General features: G+C 49.1%; 1 protein-coding gene across 2 annotated transcripts in view; it reads right to left on the bottom strand.

Moving 5' to 3' along the window:
* SPTBN4 (spectrin beta, non-erythrocytic 4) overlaps positions 1 to 18,478 on the bottom strand; it is a 70,750-nt gene that overhangs the window by 14,678 nt on the left and 37,594 nt on the right. The window contains exons 1-5 of one of the 2 annotated variants that reach the window (XM_057712959.1): positions 17,860 to 17,957; positions 15,688 to 15,834; positions 13,978 to 14,241; positions 3,359 to 3,583; positions 2,315 to 2,404 (exon numbers count right to left, since the gene is read on the bottom strand). In XM_057712959.1, the coding sequence (XP_057568942.1) occupies positions 2,315 to 2,404; positions 3,359 to 3,583; positions 13,978 to 14,241; positions 15,688 to 15,810 (702 nt within the window). In that variant the 5' untranslated portion in view covers positions 15,811 to 15,834; positions 17,860 to 17,957. Of the gene's footprint in view, positions 1 to 2,314; positions 2,405 to 3,358; positions 3,584 to 13,977; positions 14,242 to 15,687; positions 15,835 to 17,859; positions 17,958 to 18,478 lie in introns of those variants that run through there. The other variant, XM_057712957.1, reaches the window with a different exon arrangement.

Here is an 18,478-nt window from a genome sequence, read left to right as displayed (position 1 = left end):
AGGGGCGTTCAGAGGCCGGGCGCCTCCACGACTGGCATCGCCCAGGAGAGGTTAACAAACAGCCGCAGTTGGACCGCCACGTGCTGGGTACCACCTAAGCATTTTGCGGTTCCTCGTTCACTCATTCCCCCACGTTGCAGGTGGGAAAACAGGCAGGGAGAGGTGAAGTACGTTGAGAACAAGCATCTAGTAAAGGGGTGACAGGATTTGAACACAAGAGGCTGGATCCAGAGACTCTGCTCTCAAAGGAGATGCCTGCTGATACAAGATACCTCCCTAATGGCTGCAACACAGGCCTAAACACAGGTTGGGGTATCATTTACATACAACGAAGTGCACAGATCCGAGGGGTACAGCTTGACACATTTTTACACATTATACAATCGTGTACCCAGATCAGGATACGGAATTCTTCCATCACCCCCAGAAGGTTCTCTCAACCAGTTCTGTACCTACTGAGTACTTAGGTTAACCTCTCCTATGTCTCAGTTTCCCCAACTGGTAAATGGAGATAATAATAATAGCCAACACCAAGTGCCTGCCAGGCGCTTTGGTAAGTAAGGGCTTTGCATAATGTCGCCACTTTTTTTTTTTTTTTTTGCCACACAGCACGGCATGCAGGATCTTAGTTCCCTGACCAGGAATCAAACCCATGCCTCCTGTAGTGGAAGCGCAGAGCCCTAACTACTGGACTGCCAGGGAACTTCCTGTAGGCACGCACATAATCCTCACTCCAACCCCAGGAGCCAGACATCATTATCATTCTCATTTTACAGGTGGGGAAACTGAGGCACGGGGAGGTTGAGGAACTTGCCAAAGGCACATGGCTAGTGGTGACCTTGTGGAGCTGCTGTACCGTGGAGCACTTGGAAATAAATGTGTGGGCATGCGGTAGGTGCTCAGTCAACATTAGCGGCTATTACTGGTTTAACAGCCTCTGCCCTCCCCCGCCTCGTGTATCCAGCACTCTCACACACACAGCTGAGCTCCCCCAATTTTAAGCATTAAGCGCACTTGATGGTTTCTTCAACTGTGAAAATGATAGGCCAATTTTGTTTGTTCCCAACACTGTAGACAGCAAGGAGTGTTTCCATCAAGATAGAAAAACATCATCGAAGAAAAACTCCAGTCTCTTAAAGAACTCCACCTACTGCAGCATGATCACGAATCTTTCCACCTCCCCACCATCCTTCAGTGTCCTATTCTCCAACTTAGATTTTTTTTTTTTATAAAAGGGGGTAATGCCTACCTCACAGGGTTATTGTGGAGATTAAATTAAATAACTGATATAACCCCCTAGGGCAGTATTTGGCACATAGTAAGTCTTTAATCAATGTATTATTATTATTATTATTATTACTATTACTATTATCATTGGCTGCACCACACGGCATGTGGGATCTTAGTTTCCTGACCAGGGATCGAACCTGTGCCCCCTACGGTGGAAGCTCGGAGTCCTAACCACTGGGAAGTCCCATCAATGAATTATTACTCCTCTTACATTACATATATCTTACTTTGGACTCTGGTGAAAGAGTGGCTTTAACCAAAGGGTTCCTCTGCTAAGCAATTGGAGAACCACTGCTCTAGACCAAGTCTCTACTTAACTGGATATTGAACTTGAGGCCCAGAGAGGTGAATAGAGATCCAGAGAGTTCAGGGGCTCAGAAGCCCCCCACTGTGCTCAGTGTAGGAGTTAGCACTCTCATCATCTCTGTCCTCTCTCCCAAAAGGTGTCTGGAGTTCTTGTTTGTTTCCTTGTTCATGGCCCAATAGCCATTATCCTTACTTCTAGTTACAGGGCCCTGATTCTCTTTTGGGGAACCCCCTTGCCTCCACCTCACCCCAGATAAAGTTAAGGAGGACCCCACCTGCAGGTTCTAAGGGTGAGCGCTTAGCCCAGACCAGGCCATTCAGAGCTGTCTAAATCCCTGGCCACCATGATTAGTTCATGGTGGACATGTGTCGCGAGTTGAGCCGAAAAGAGTTATTCCTGGGACTACCGCTGAAATTATTGAGAGAGAAAAATTCTCTTCAGTTTTACTGGTGAGACATAAACTTAAATCTGTTGGAGTTCTTTTATCAGCAGAAGAGGAGAGTTGGCCTGAGAACAAAGTTAACAGGAAAAAAAAATGGAAATGAGAGATTCACGACATCTTGTAAGCACCTGGAACCATCTGTATCTGCTGTCCACGGTCTCCTCAATTACAAGAGTCTATAGATTCCCCTCTTTGGCTTTAACCACCTTGAGCTGTTTTCTATCATTCGTATCCAAATGTGTTCTAACCCACTCCCTTGCCCTGACTCTGCTCACCTGGTTCTTTTTGATGTACTGCTGGACAGCCTGCAAACCACTGCCCCGCTCTGTCTGCATGGCCAGTGGCAGCCGCTCCTGGACCCATGCCTGGAGAGGAATCAGGGAGAAGGTCAAGGGAAGAACACAGGGAGCAGGGCAAGGACCCCTCCCTCCCAACTAAACTGTAAGCATCCAAGCCTCCATGGCATCCAAGGCCCTTCCTCACCTAAAAGTCTGCTCACGTCTTCAGCCTCCTCTCTGGACATGTTGTGTCTCGCTCTCTGCTCTCGAGCCAGGTGCATGCTTACCTCTGGCCTTTGCACAGGCAGGTCTCGCTTCCTGGAATTCCCTTCCCACTCTCTCAGCAGGCTCCCTCGTATGTACTCTCCCTTCACAGCTCAGCTCAGATGTCCTCTCCTCCAGGATACGCTCCCTGACTTCGGAACTTGGCCAGATGCCTCTTCCGGGCTCCCACAGCCCCCTGCCTCCCCCATCACACTCCTAACCACACTGGGTTGTTAGCGACTTAAGACAAGTCTGTTTTCCCCTTTGGACTCTGAGTCCTTTATGGGCAGGAATGGGGTCTGCCTTGGTCACTCCTGTCACCCAGCATCACGTAAGCACAGGGCTGGGCCGAGAATGATCAAGTGAATAAAAAAATTAGTGAATGAGGAAATGAATGGGTAAGTGACAAGTGAGTAAGTGAATAATACATAAATGAGAGAAGGACGGAATAAAGGATAAGTGGATGAATAAATCAATGACTTCATGAATAAATCAATGACTGACTGGAAGTGTTAACGAAATGTGAAAGAGTGAATGAATGCGTGAATAAGTGAAAAAGTTAAGGACTGGATGACTGAGTGATTCTATCAGCGTGTCCGTGGATAGGTCCCCAGCCACCTCCACTCTTGAACCCTCCTAAGTCCCACGGCCCCGCCCCCATCCCAGGCTCCACCCCCTCTGCCCGCTGGCCCGCCTCTGGCCTCACGCCCCGCCCCATCTTCGCACACCCCTCCGCTTATCCCGGCTGCGCCCCAGATCCCCGCAGGGGATCCTCACCAGCTCGTCCTCGAGGTCGTGCGCCACCTGGTGCAGCTCCTTGGAGGCGAGCAGCAGGCGACGGCGCTCCTGCAGCGGCTCGAGTAGACGCACCAGGCGCTCGCCCACCGCGTTCTGCCGCTCGCCCACCAGCTCCTTGCTCGCGGGCTCCAGCGGCAGCGCAGCCGTCTGCGCCTGCAACTCTCCCACCTCGCGGTACCACTCCTCCACCTGCGACTCCATGGACTGTAGGGACAGGGGCAAGGTCAGCAGGCCCCAGCCTCCCTCCCGATCCCGCTGTGGCTCTCCAGTTACCTTTATGGTGAAAGCCAAACCCCTGGTGAAGGCCCACTATTCCACTCTCCCCTTGCTCAATTCCTTCCGGAAGCGCTGGCCTCCTCTCTGATCCTGCAACCCACTAAGCTAATTCCTGCCACAGGGCCTCTGCCATTGCTATTCCCTCTGCCAGGCATGCTCTTCCCTGTCATCAGATTTCAGCTCAACTATTTATCACCTTTTCAAAGAGTCTTACCTGACCCCTTGGACAAAGTGACCCATTAGTTCATTAGTTCTCAGAAAAATCCTTCAAGGTTGGTGGTATCCCTATGTTACAGAGGAGGAGACTAAGGCCCCCAAAGTTAGGTGATTTGTCCAAAGAGTCAACCCTTCCAAATATCAAAAATAAACACAAAGCTATTGTGATTTAAATGGCTGATGTGCTACAGGGACGGACAGAAAGTGCAAAAGCAGACCCAAATACACGGGAGAATTCATACAGTTTACAAATGCCATTTCCAACCTCCGAGGAAAGGATGGCTTATTCAATGAATGGTCATGGGCCAAGTCACTGACCAGTTTAGCTGGATCCCTTCCTCACTCTTTATGCTGTAAACAATTCCAGATGGATTAAAGACTTCAGTGGAGTAAGTAACTCCATAAGGCATACCAAGAAAACCCAAGCAAATGCTTTTATAATCTTGGGATGGAGAAAATCTTTCCAAGCACATAAAGGGAAAGATTTATAAATCTGGCCACATAAAATATTTTTGCGTCAACCAAAATTTCTAGATTTAGTTAAAGGCAAATGACAAACTGGAAAAATATTTAATATGTGTTAAAGCAAGGAACTAGCTTCCTTTGTCTCTGCGGCACTTAACCACCATCAGATAACTCTGTCTTTGCTTGTGAGGCTTTTTTAATTGGTCTCCAGCTTCTAGAATGTGAGCTTCATGAGGGCAGAGGCTGTGACAATTCACCTCTGTATTCCCAAGTGCCTAGAACAGTGTCTGGCATGTAATAGGTCTTCAACTGCGATTTGTTCAATGCACAAATGATGACATCAGCAAAGTGAGATTGTCCAAAAGAGAAATGGGCATTAGATGTGAAAAGGCAACCCAAAGAAAAAATAAGCACAGGAAAAGATTTCCAGTCTCACTAATCAGCAGAATAATACAGATTGAAACAAGGTATCCAGGACTTCCTAGGTGGCACAGTGGAAAGAATCCGCCTGCCAATGCGGAGGACACGGGTTCGAGCCCTGCTCTGGGAAGATTCCACATGCCATGGAGCAACTAAGCCCGTGCACCACAATTATTGAGCCTGTACTCTAGAGCCCGTGAGCCACAACTATTGAGCCCATGTGCCTCAACTACTGAAGCTCAAGCGCCTAGGGCCTGTGCTCCACAACAAGAGAAGCCACTATAGTGAGGAGCCTGCGCACCACAATGAAGAGTAGCCCCCACTCTCAGCAACTAGAGAAAGCCCGTGTGCAGCAACGAAGACTCAACACAGGCAAATAAATAAATTTATAAAAAAAACAAAAACAAGATACCCTTTTCTACTCATCAGATTGCCAAAAATGTAAAAGATGGATAATATCTAAGGTTGGCAAAGACACAAGGGAGACGGGCACACTCAGCCACTGTCAGTGGTGGTGTAAATTAGCAGAGCCTTTTTGGAAGGCAGTTTGGCAGGTCCTATCAAAATACAATATGTGTCGAAATGCTTTGACCCAGCATTTGCATTTGCACTTCCAGGAACGTATTTAAAGAAACACTGGCACATATGCACAAAGATGTTTGTCCAAGGATGTTCATCATAGCAGAGATGTTTGTCCAAAGATCTCATCATAGCAGAGCTTCTAATGGGAAAAAATTGGAAACAACCTCAATGCCCATCAAGAGTGAAATGGTTAAACAAATCCACATCAGCATGGAATAATACCCAAGACGTACTGTTAAGAGGAAAAAAAAATTAGAACACACTTATGAATAGATGTTTGTAGTAAATTACACACACATAAAAATTGTCTGCAATAAACAAGAAATTAATAACAGATGGTACCTATTGGGGAGATGAGAATTTAGTGAATGGGAAGAGGGATGAAGGAGAGAGTTTTCACATTGGATTTTTTATATAGTTTTTGATGTCTGAACCATATTTATTCAAGAATTTAAACTAAGCGTGAAAAACAAAGAAAATAAAATCATTAATAAGCCATATAGGTACATCTGTTAACACACAGAAAGAGGTCTAGAAGGACGCACAGCAAATAATAGTTGAGGTTCCCTTTGGTGCGTGATATCTAGAGGCATGCTGAAGGGAGACTTTATATCTTACTGAAGATTTCTAGGTTGGTAGGATCTTTTAACAAAAAAAAAAATTTATATATTACTTGTGTGATTCTAAACAGATGGAGGAAATCTAGAAAAGTAAACAAAATAACAATAAAGAAATTAAGTGGTAACAGATTACAGCAAAAGACTGCAACCCAAAGCTGGAAACTTAAGAACCAAGTCAAGACTTTTGTTGCAAGGTTCCCTAGTGCAGAGGGATTGGTTTTGCCTACCCAACATTGGCCCCTGCCTTTGCAGCACCTGAAATCCCACTCTCAGGTCCTGAGCTTCTTGAGGAACTAATAAAACCTAGAGGGCCAAAGGTGGCCACATGATCCAAACCTGGCCAATCAGAACACTGGGTGAGAGATGGACACATTACCTAAGCTGGGCCAATGAAAACTATTCTGGCTTCCTAAGGGGGGGGGGGGGTGGCCATGTGACTCAGGCCTGGCCAATGAGAAACACTGAATCACCCTGGCCACAAGGACTGGGTAAGAGATGGCATGTGACTAAGATAAGCCAATGAAGACTCTTCCCACTTTTGCTGGGAAAGAGTGTGAGCTCAAAAGGGGTGGTGTCCTTCTCATCGTGTTCCTAAAGCTGGAAGAACATAGACCTGGGATACTGGAGACAGTTTTGCCACCAAGAGGGAACAGGCTCCCCAGCGATGAGGCCAACACAGAGGAAAGCGTGGTGCAGAAATAAAGACAGAGAGATTCCTGAGGACAGAATTTGAGGAACTGATCCAGCTATGCCCCAAGCTCATATGCCCTGGATCTTCCAGCTATGGGAGCCAACGATGTCCCCTTTTAGCCTAAGCCCTATGAACTGCATCCCAAATAGTCCCAGCTGATAGAGTTCACAATCTGTAGGAGTCATAAAAATGGGTAAAAATCAAACCTTATAACAAATCAAAACCACGTACAATCAAAAAATTTTAAAGGCACAATTATAAGTGGCAGAAATAAATGGAAAATGAAACATCCTCAAAACTTTTTCACTAAGAAAATCATTGTAGTGATGTGTTGAAAATAAAAATGCATTAGAATTTGGGAAACTTTCAAATATAGTCCAAAATATTAAAGTTACAAGTGCCAGTTCCCCATGAAATGAAAACCCCTCCACCACCTCTCCAGCAAGCGGCTATGTGACCTGCAATGGAATAATTCCTGGGGCTGCCACTTTTCTACTTCTACAAAAATGCCATGTATTTTAACACCCATCTAACATGTATCCTTTCCTGCAAACATGGGCAAAGGATACAGAAGTACAATGGTCATTAAACACATGAAAAGATGTTCAGCTTCCTTCAGTGTTTAGGAAAACGCAAATTCAGATAACTACAAAACAGTATCTTTCACGTCTCAGATTAGCAAAGATGAAAAAGCTTGCTAATACCTAATGATGGTGACCATGTGGGGAGGTGGATGGCTATCACATTGCAGGTGTGTCCACTGCCTTTTCAGAAGGATACTTGGCAATATTTATCAAAAAGTTTAATGCATATACCTTTTGGTTCCAAAATTTTACCTTGAGGATTAATTTCTACAGAAATATTTGCACATAGGCTCAAATACATATGGACAGGGATGTCTGTTGTGGTATTATTTATACTAGCAGAAGATTGGAAACATCCCAAGGTTTCTCAACAGAAGGCTGATTAATGACATTGTTACACTACCCCCTGGAATACCACGCAACAGTTTAAAAGGACAGAGTATATCCTAGATTTTGTGACAAGGAAGGATGCCTAGGGTGTTTTGTTAACTGAAAAGGCAAGCTTCACTATAGTCTGTATGTCGTGTGTGTGTAGGGGGGGTATGCGTAGAATATTTCTAGAAGGATAGAGAAGAAACAGTTGAGAGGAGTTACATCCCTGGGGAGTAGGACTTGCATGTGGAGGAGGAAGAAAGGCTTTTTACTCTTCACATCCTACCCTTCTGTTTGAACTTCTTACCATAACAGCAATAATGGGTAACACACCCTGATGTTTGCTCTAAGCACTTGACAGGAATGAATTAATTTAATCCTCACAACAGCATATGAGGTCAGAGAAGATGGGAATGTTTGTACTGTTCACAACTGGAGCCCAGGTCCTGGCTCCATGCCTGGCACAGAGTAAGTCTCCATAAATGTGTGTTGATTTTGTTTGTTGGGTTGGTTACCATGCTCTTCTGCTTCTCTTGGTATTAAAGATTAACATTAAAAAAATGAAACTAGCTTTAAATGTTAACACCAAAGGAACAACATGGATGACTCTAGAAAACATTAAGTGAAAAAAGCCAGACACAAAGGACCATATATTCGTATGATTCCATCTATGCGAAGTGTCCAAAAGAGGCAAATCTGTAAACACAGAAAGCAGCCTAGTAGAGGGAGCGAATGGGTACAACGGGGTTTCTCTTTGGGGTGATGGAAATGTTCTGGAATTAGACAGTGGTGAGAGTTGTTTGCGCGAATACACTAAAAACCACTGAACTGTACACTTTAGAAGTGTGCATTTTGGGAATTCCCTGGCAGTCCAGTGGTTAGGACTTGGTGGTCTCACTGCCGAGGGCCTGGGTTCAGTCCCGGGTCAGGGAGCTACCATCCCACAAAGCTGTGCAGCACAGCCACACACACACACAAAACCATTAAAGGTAAAAACCAACACAAACAAACAAAAAACAGAAGCCGACTTCCAAAAATCCTCCTTCCAGAGCCTACTTCCAAAAAGCCTCAAGCGCTTTGTCACATGGTAACACGCAAGCCCTGACCACCACATCAACCTGGTTCCTGCTCAGATCCACCTGCTGCCTTCCCAATATTCCAGCTGGGGAAACGGAGGCTCAGAGAAAATCAATGTCTGGTCCAAAGTAAAGACTACCAGAACCAGAATCTAAACCCACGACCATGTGACCACAAAACCCCAGTGGCCCTCAGTCACTCTGCTCCTCTGTAATTGGGGATGATGCAGCTCTGAAAGGTGGGGTCACTTGTCCTCAGTCACACGGTAGTACAGTGACGGTTCAAACCCAGAGACCGTGTAGCCATGCTGAGTTAGGTGAAGAAACCTGGGACAAAGAGTGAAATGGGGCAAAGAGGGTGTTTTCTTGCCCAGAGAACAGCCTGGCTTTGGGTGGGGGTAGTAAGGCGTCTCTAGGGACTCCGCTCAGCAGCTGCAAAGCCTCCAAGCGCATTTTCCCCTGGCTGGTCCCCCTCAGATGGCAGGAGACCAGCTCCCCTCTTCCTTCCCCAAGCAAGAGCCCGTGGCTGAGCCAGACCAGCTGGTCAGACCCCTGGGGACTGGGAAAGCAGGGGTTTGGGACTCCACCATCTGGCCCCTCAGCCAGGAAGGACAGTTGGAGGAGGCCCTGAAAGAGGACTCGGGGTCACGTGGCCTAGACCTGGGAGGTGGGGTTCCAGGAAGCCTACTGCAGCAGCTGGGGTGGGGGGGACGAGGGGAAGGACATGAGGAGGACACAGGGATGAGGAGAGATCAAGGGAGAGGGGCAGAGATGGAGAATGCAAATGAAAAGAGACAGAGAAGACAGTGAGAGAGTAAGACAGAAACAAAGACAGAGAGAAAGACAGGTGAGAGAGATAGGAAAAAACTAACGGTGACACAGAGGAACTGGGGGAGCAGGACTGGAAGACAGGCCCAGAGTGAGGCAGAGGAGGGACCGATCACGCACACACCCACACCCCCTCAGACCCTGAGCCAGCACCTCCCCCAGCCCAGCCTGGCCCTGGTGCCATGAGGGGTGGGGCAGCCAGGAAACGTGCCGGCTGGACCCACCCCCTCCCTCCCGCATATGTCCAGTGTCTGGGATATCAGGCGGGCCCCAGGGGACAGCGGGGGGCCCTGGGAGGCCCCTCCCCTCCCCAGTGGCAGCTCCTGAGGCCCAGCTGGACTCCATCTGGGGGCCTTGGCCCACTGAGTCACTCCCTGCCTCGGGCTCCCTCTGCCGGGGAAAGGGCCCAGGAGTCCTGTGTGCTGGGGCCTGCCCGTCGCTGGGTGACCTCCCCCCCGCCCAGACAGGCTCTCATCCACCCTGGGCCTCAGTCTCTCCCTTAAACAATGGGGACCCCACCTCATGGTCTCCAGGGCTTGGTGGGACTGAACCCCCACGTGGAGGGAAGAGCCGACTCTGCACCTGTCTAGGGCAGGAGGCCCCAAACCCTCCCTCTGAAACCAAAATAGCCAAAAAGGGATACAGGGATGTTCAAGGTCATCAGTTCCCCCGAAAATGCAAATGCAAAGACCACACAGAGATACACTTCCCATCCCCCAGACTGGGAAAAATCTAAAAAGTCTGACAACACCAAGTGCTGACGAGTATGGGTGGAAATGGGAGTGCTCATTTGCTACTGGGAGGAGAGCATTAAATGGCATCTGGGCTCAGGCAAGCAGTTTGTCACAACCAGGTGAACTGTGGATGGTTCTACCTTTTGCCACTATATTAATGTTTCATATAGCACCTCCCCCAAGGACATTTTTAATTTTTTATTATTATTAATTATTATTATTATTATTATTTGCCAAGCTATGCAGCTTGTAGGATCTTAGTTCCCCGACTAAAGATTGAACCCAGGCCCTCAGCAATGAGAGCACAGAGTCCTAACCACTGGACTGCCAGGGAAGTCCCAAGATAACATTATTTATTTATTTACTTATGTTTTTGGCCATGCCACGTGGCTTGCAGGATCTTAGTTCCCCGACCAGGGTTTGAACCCGGGCCCTTGACAGTGAAAGCACGGAGTCATAACCACTGGACTGTCAGGAAATTCCCCACCACTACCACCAAATACATTTTTTAAAAGCTTCATTTTAAAAAATGAAAAAAAAAAAGCTACATGGATGGGGGAAATCTCAAAATGGAATATAATCAGAAACAAATGAAACAACTATTTCACATAAATAACGTAATCTGTGGAAGGTAGAGAAACAACCAAGCTTTTAAACACAGTACAGTGATGTACCCTCTGGCTGAAGACAATTACAATTTTAAAACCTATAAATGAGTCTTGTCTCTTAGTTAGACCTGTCGGGTCAGCAATTCTGAAGCTACATCATGCATTATGTCTCCTCGTCTTTACAATGTTCCTATGAAGTTGCTACTGTTATTATGTCCATTTTACTGAAGAAGAAACGGACGCACAAAAAAGAGAAATAATTCCAGGTCACGCAGCTGGTAAGTCACAGAGCTGGGCTTGACCCCAGGCAGCCAGGTTCCAGCATCTGTGGCCTTGACCTTGGCATGTACTGCCTCCCACAGTCCCTCTGTCACCGAGTGGCTTAGCATTAGGGTCCTTCTCATTGCACCGAGGAGGCACCTGAGGCTCAGACCAGAGGCAAAACCACGTGCCTAACATCACACACCTAGTAAGTGGCAGACCTCTGATTCAAACCCACAGCCGCTGAGTCCCAAGTCTATGCTTTCATCCGCTGCAATAAGCTGCCGGGGAAGAGTCAGTAATTATCACAAGACAATTAATAATCTTGGTAACAGTTGCTGCTGTGCTGGAGGTCTTCATTTGCCCCTCCTGACCCACAGTCTAAGCTTCTCCATCCTGCTCTGTGCCCTGGGGGAGCTGACCTGTACGGACCACAGCAACTGGCTCCCCTGCCTTCTGGTTTCCAGGTGGGCTGGGCTCAGGACCGGCTACATAATTTGCAGGACCCAGTGCAAAATGAAAATGCAGGTCCCTTGATTCAAATGTTAAGAATTTCAAAATAGGACCGGGACATCCCTGGCGATCCAGTGGTTGAAGAATCTGAGCTGCCAATACAGGGGGCGTGGGTTCGATCCCTGGTCAGGGAACTAAGATCCTGCATGCCCCGCAGCACAGCCAAAAAAAAAAAAAGGAATTTTAAAACAGGACAACACAACAGAAAACGGAGTGTGAGGCCCTGTGGGACTGTACCCATGAAGTCAGCCCTGTGGACTAAGGGAGGTGGACGTATCATTTCCTGGCTCCTCCCTGAAGCAGCGTGTGTGCCCGTGTGTGCGTGCGTGCGTGTGTGTGTGTGTGTGTGTGTGTGTGTGTGTGTGTGTGTTTGGTTTTTGTATTTTTTTTTTCTTTTCTGTAGCCATTCTTGACTAAGGGTCCCCACTCCTGCCTGGAGACTGTGCCCCCCCCCACCTCCTGCTGGGAAGTGAAGGCTCCCTGCTGTTGGCCCCGAGGCTTCCCCATTCCCTGCTCACACCTCTGTGTGCTGTGGTCTCCTCACAGTCCAGTGAGGATGAACCACTGCGCCTCCCTCGCCTCCCTCGTAGGGTTGCTGGGGAGGAGGGAGGGGTTATCAGTGGCCGGCACAGAGCACAGATCAATGGTTCTCAAAGTGTGGTCCAGGGACTACTGGGGATTCCCAAGATCTTTTCAAGGAGTCTGCAAGGTTACAACTACTGTTAAAAAAAAATAAAGTGATATTGCCTTTATCACTCTCATTCTCTCCTGAGTGCACAGCAGGGTTTTGCAGGAACCAGAGCTATTGCAAGAGACTGAATGCAGAAGCATAGGTGAGAATCCAGTGCTCTTTTAAGCCAGGTATGAAAGGGAGCTGCAACACTGAAAACGATACCAATCTTCTGCCTACGTTTTTTTGTTGTTTTGAAAAATTTAGTTAATCTTCATAAAACAATGCTTTGGGGTTAATATGTGATTTATTGTTGTCGTTTTAAAACAAATCACATTTCAATATGTCTCCCTTTTAACTTTTAATATAGTAAATATCAGTGTATATCATCCACGCAAACAAGCTGTTTGGGATCTCCGTGATTTGCAAGAACTTAAGGGATCCTGGAGATGAGGCAGTTGAGAACTGCTGGGGTATAGAAAGCAATGATGTCCCTGACATCGTATTCAGATCTGTTTTGCTCTTTGCTTCTTTGCCCGCCTCCCTCACCAGCATGTGAGCCCCACCTGGGCCGTGATTTTTTGTCAGTTTTGCTTACTGCTATATTCCAGAAAAGCACCGGGCGTGTTGACACAGGTGCTCAATAAAGATTTGCTGCATGGATAACTGAATAAATACTAATTAGTATCATGTGCTTTTCCTATCAGCTGACTTTTTTTTTTTTGGCCAGACATAACTACACAGGAGCAGTGACCAGTCAAGGGATCTGGATTTGAATCCGGGCTCTGCCACTTGCTTCCCTGGTCTATAAGTTCATCTCCCAGACCCTCAGGCACGTTTCCTGGGATGCAAAGGCAGGAGCTGTCACACCTTGGGAGGTGAGATGCCACACGTACATTCGCACCTCTAGTCAGCGCATCAAACACGGAGATGCCAAGCACCCGCTGGCTGCCAGGCTAGGAGCAGAGATAGAGCAGACACTGTGCCTGTTCTCTAAGAGCCGCTGTTTGGTAATGGAGACACTGGCTCGCTGTGTGTCCTTGGGCCAGGTGCTCTACCTTCTGTGCCTCCATTTCCCCATTGGTCAAACGGGGCATAATAACAGTACCAATCTCTTAGGGTTGCTGGGAGGAGTCAGGGAGAGCTCGGCACAGAGGCTGGTGGAGTAAGCACTCCATGAACGCCTTTATTTAATTAATTTATTTTCTTGCCTGCGCCCTGCGGCATGCGGGATCTTAGCTCCACGAACAGGGATCAAACCCATGCCCCCTGCATTGGGATTGCAGAGTCTTAACCACGGAACCGCCAGGGAAGTCCCATGAATGCTGTTATTATTCTGTGCAAAACCATCCCCCTACCTCTGGGCCTTAGTTTCTCTATTCAGGAAACAGGTGTCAGGGTCCTGTGAAACCCTCAGTGTGCTTGTTATCTACCTACTGCTTCTTGGCTCTAAATATTTCCTGCCTCTTTGTACCCCCCACTGTAGGGGTGGTGGCTACTTCCAACAGTGGCTACTTGCTGGACTGCCTCAGTATTCCCTTTCTGCTTCCACTTCTCCTAACACATTTGAAATAAACCCCTGTTTTGAATCCCTGTTGTTTGAAATACCTCCAGTGGGGTCTGACCGTGACTCGAGCCCCACTGTGGCTAGAAAGCCCCCATCTGCATCAGCCAGGCCATACCTGCAGCCTCTTGAGCTGGCTGTTGACAGTGGCCAGGTCCCCACCAGGGTCCACATCTTGCAGCTGGCTTTCCATGTGAAGGAGCTTCTTATCCAGCTCAGCGAAGCTCTGCACCAGCTGGTCGGCCTTGCTGGCCTCAAAGAGCTGCCTTGCCTTGGCCTGGGTGGTGCTCTCCAGCTCCGCCCAGCACTGCCGGATCTCACCCAGCTTCTTCCGCACCGAGGCCGCCAGCTCTGGTTTCTCCTGCATCAGTTGCTGGCCCTCCTGCCCCAGACGATGGGAGGCAGGAAGTGAGGGGGAGGGAGTGGATGGTGGGGAGGGACAGAGAAATATGGGGGCAACAGAACACAGGCAGAGATGTGGAGAGAGAGACAGAATCAAGGAGTTGGAGACACACAGAGAGACAGAGACAGGAGGGGTGGTTGCAGAGAAAGCACCAAGCATGGGAAGAGAGATGAGGAAAGATAGACAGACAGAGGTGTGGGGAGGGAGACAGAGGGACACTCAGAGCCATGGGAAGGAGACAGGGAGACACAAATAGCCACAAAGTGATGGACACAGAGATGTGCACAAAGTTAGAAACATGGGAAGAGGACCATAAGACAGAGAAGGGGAGAGGGAGACAAAGATGGAAGAACGAGACAGAGAGAGGCAGAGAGAACAAACATCCATTAAACTCAAAGTCAAGGAGAGTACCTTTGCCACGTGCCACCATTTATGGGGCATCAGTGGCCATTTAAGGGTTGAAGACCCACCTGGGTGTCTCTGTTTGAGTCAAAAGAGTAGGGGGGTTCCAGGGTAGCAGGTCTAGGGGCAGTTTTGGGGGTTGATGTTTAGAGCAAAAATCTGCCTGGGTCCCTCCAAGACGGAAGTCAAGCGCCAATATATGTTGGCTTAGAGCCAAATACATCATATTACATATTAAAAATAACAATACAATGGCAATTACAGCTCTTAGGTGCCTGGTCTCGTGTTAAGCACTTTATGTACTCAAGAGTCTATATTTATTATTTCCTTAATTTTAAAGCAGAGCATAAACAACAAGGTCCTATTGTATAGCACATGGAACTATATTCAATATCTTATAATCAACCATATAAAAATAATATATATACTTGTATATGTATGTATGTATATACATATATATAACTGAATCACTTTTCTGTACACCAGAAACTAACACAACACCGTAAATCAACTATATTTCAATAAAAATTTTAAATAAAAAAATAATTAAAAAATTAAAATAAAGCAGAGCAAACTGAGGCTCAAAGAAGTTAACACAATTCCCCCAAAGCCCCAGAGCTGGTAACAGGCATAGACAGAATGAGAACCCAGGGTTGTAGGAACCCAATATTCACTTTAGCCTAACTTACCAGGGCTGCCCCAACCTGACTACCTGACTTTCTATTTTAAATGTTTCAAATGGTGTGGAAGGAAGCCTGGTGGAGGAGACTATAAGAAGGGGTGAAATATTTAATAACCATTCAGAAGAGATGTTGGCCATTTTACAGATGGGCAAACTGAGGCTCAAAGAGGTTACATGAATTACTCAAGGCCACAAAGGTAGAAGCAGACATGGAAATGATCTGAACCAGTTCAGGGGTATGAGAACAGCAGGCTGGCAGTGTAGGGTGAAGGAGGTGAGACACGGGTTCTGTAGGGACCCCTGGCACCTGGGATAGGCAGAGGGGCCTTCTGCATCCTCACCTTCTCGATTTTCTCTAGCCACTCCTTATTCTGAGCCAGCTCGGCCATGAATGCCTGGTGCCGGAGCCATCTCTTATGCAGCTTGTGGCCGTCTTCCCGTGTGCCGTCTCGCGCCATCAGCATCTTCTCATGGATCCAGCCATCCAGCTGTGCAGGACAGGGGGAGGGGCTCAGCCAATTCCCCACAACCTGGCATAGCCCCCTCATCCCAGATTCAGGGCCTAGGCTTCTAGGATTGGGGAGGGAGAGAGGGGTGGGATGGAAAAACCTGTGCAAGTGAGCCCTTTATGTCAGTGTGTGTGTGTGTGTGTGTGTGTGTGTGTGTGTGTGTGTGTGTGTGTGTGTGTGTGTGCGCGCGCGCATACACAGCTTAACCCTTTTCCTAGGGAGTAGCGAATGGATGAAAGCGTCCCCAGAATGCATCATCCTTTAGCCCCCTGTCCTCAGGACAGCCCTTCTCAACTCCCCATGAGCCCCAAGCCCCAAGGCAGGGTTCCTGGGCCAGTCTTCCCATCCATAGCCAAATCAACCTTCCAAAACAAGCCCTCCAACCTAATTTACCTCACTTCCAAGTCAGCCTTGCACCCCCCACCTAGCAATACTTAGACCCTTTGATTCAGTCTCAGCCACCTCCAGTAAGAACCAATTCAGGATCTCCAACCCATTCCCAAAGGTATCAAGTGAAGCGCCCATATCTAGTCCCAGACCCCCAACATGGCCAGATGAATCCCTAAAAAACCTCCCATTTAGTTCCAAGTCTAGTTCCCTCCAAACCATCCCTCCAATCTGGAGTAGATCCATGCCCTGCAACCCAGATCCAGCCTCCCTAATGAGCCCACAGGACTCTCCAAATCCAGCCTTGAGGAACCAGCCCAAAACCACAATGCGTTCTAGCCCCCAACCAAAGCCAACCCCCCAAAGGCAAGCATCAGGGCTAACTTCTGGTTCCTCAAATGAGTCTACCCCAAATGAGATGCTACAAATCTAGCATTAGGCTCTCCAACATGGACCAGACAGAACCTCTGCAGCCAACCCCCCTCCCAAACTAAAGCCAGTTCTACTGCCCGCACTCACCAACAAAACCAGTCATCCGAAACGCTAGCAAGGAGAGTGGGCCCCTCTGACTACTCTCAGCAGGCCCAATCACAAGGCCGCTTTCTGAGCCACCCCTCCCTCCCATAAGACTTGTCCCTCAAGCAGGAACCTCCCCACTCATGACCAAACCTGGCACCTGGAGAGTTTGCTCCTCCCCTTTCTCCTCCCCCCTCAGTCACAAGATCCTCCTCCTCCCTCTTGGAAAAAAAAAAACAAACCACGGACTCTGGCTTGCAGTCATAGCCAAGGACAAATTCCCAGTTGGCCAAACCCCACTCCATGTCCCCTGAGCATGTGCTCCCCAGGGGTCCAGGACAGCTTCATACTCCCACATACATGCACAGACACACACAAGACAAGTCAAATGCTGAATCCTCCAACGCTATTCACAGATTCCCGACAAGCAGGGAAGAGTTTGCCAATGGCAGCCACAGCTCATAAGGAAGCCAAAGCCCCTGAAGGAGAGGTACTCCGTCATCAAGGTAAAGCCCCCAAAAGTGACTGACCCCATCACTGAGGGCAAAGCCAGAGTCCCCAACGACCCAGGAAAAAAGCCCCCAAATATCAGAGCCCTCCAAACCCAGAGCAAGTCCAAGACCCTCATCGCCCAAGGCAGACCCGCGCAACAGTGATTAGCCCCCATCATCCAAGGCATACAGATTCCGCAAGACCCAACGAAGAATCCCTTCAAAGGTTGAGAGTCCCCCAACCCCAGGGCAAATCTCGGATGGAGAGGCCCTTAGAGAGGGACGCAGAGGAGAAGTCCCTAGAGAGGCTGGGACCCCCTTAACCCCAAGGCAAATCCACACTACCCCAGGAGTAGCCTTAGAAGTCCCCCCTTTCCGCTACCCTCCCTTGGGACCTGGTCCCTCAGTCCCGCCCGCAGCAGCACCGCGGACAGCTCCCGGCATCTGGGCCCCTCCCCAGGGCTGGGGTCCCGGAGCCTGGTCGACCCGCCCCCGCGCCGCCGGGGCCCCTCCCTCCCGCGGCGGGCGGGCGAGCACGCGCCCAAGCCCCCTCCCCCGCCCGCCTCGGCGGGGGCGCGCGTCAGCCCCCTTCCCTGGGCGCCCCCGAGACCTGAAGTGGCGGAGGCGTTGGCGGGGCGTCCCTGCGGCGGGCGGGCGGGCTCTCGCCCCTCCACTGCGACGGCGGCGGCGGCGGTGGTGACGGCTGAGTCTCCGGCGGACGCGCGCCCCCGCCCCCGCCCCCTCGCCGCGGCAGCGCGCCCGCCCGCGCGCGCCCCCTGCCTGCCTCCGTGCCCGCCTCCCCGCCGGGCCCCAGAGGCGGGTGGAGGAGAAATCGACACCCTCCCGAAAGCATGGGAGGGGTGGGTTTCCTGCGCCATCTCAGATGATTGCTGCTTGGTCCAGAAGAATCTAACGAGAGGGAGAAGGGCTCCTAGGCCGAATCAAACGGCGGGGGGAGAGGGGGTAGGCTGGAGCCTGGGCTACCTCAGCTATGTGAGGGGGTGAGGTGGGGTGGGCTCCTGACTCATCTCTGATGGGAAGGGGCTCAGATTCCTGGCTATCTGAGCTATACAGGGATAGAAAATATGGAAGGCAGCCTGAAATATCTCTTATAAGACTTCAGTCCAGAATAATCTCCACTGGAAAGAAGGGGGACAGGGGGTTCCTGAACTCATCTCTAGTGGGCTCAAGTCCCAGTCCCATCTCTAATGGACTTGAGTTGGGAGAGG

This window comes from Hippopotamus amphibius, chromosome 16 (assembly GCF_030028045.1).
Source record: "Hippopotamus amphibius kiboko isolate mHipAmp2 chromosome 16, mHipAmp2.hap2, whole genome shotgun sequence".
NCBI classification, from domain to species: Eukaryota; Metazoa; Chordata; class Mammalia; order Artiodactyla; family Hippopotamidae; genus Hippopotamus; species Hippopotamus amphibius.
This window is presented reverse-complemented; position numbering and strand designations above follow the sequence as displayed.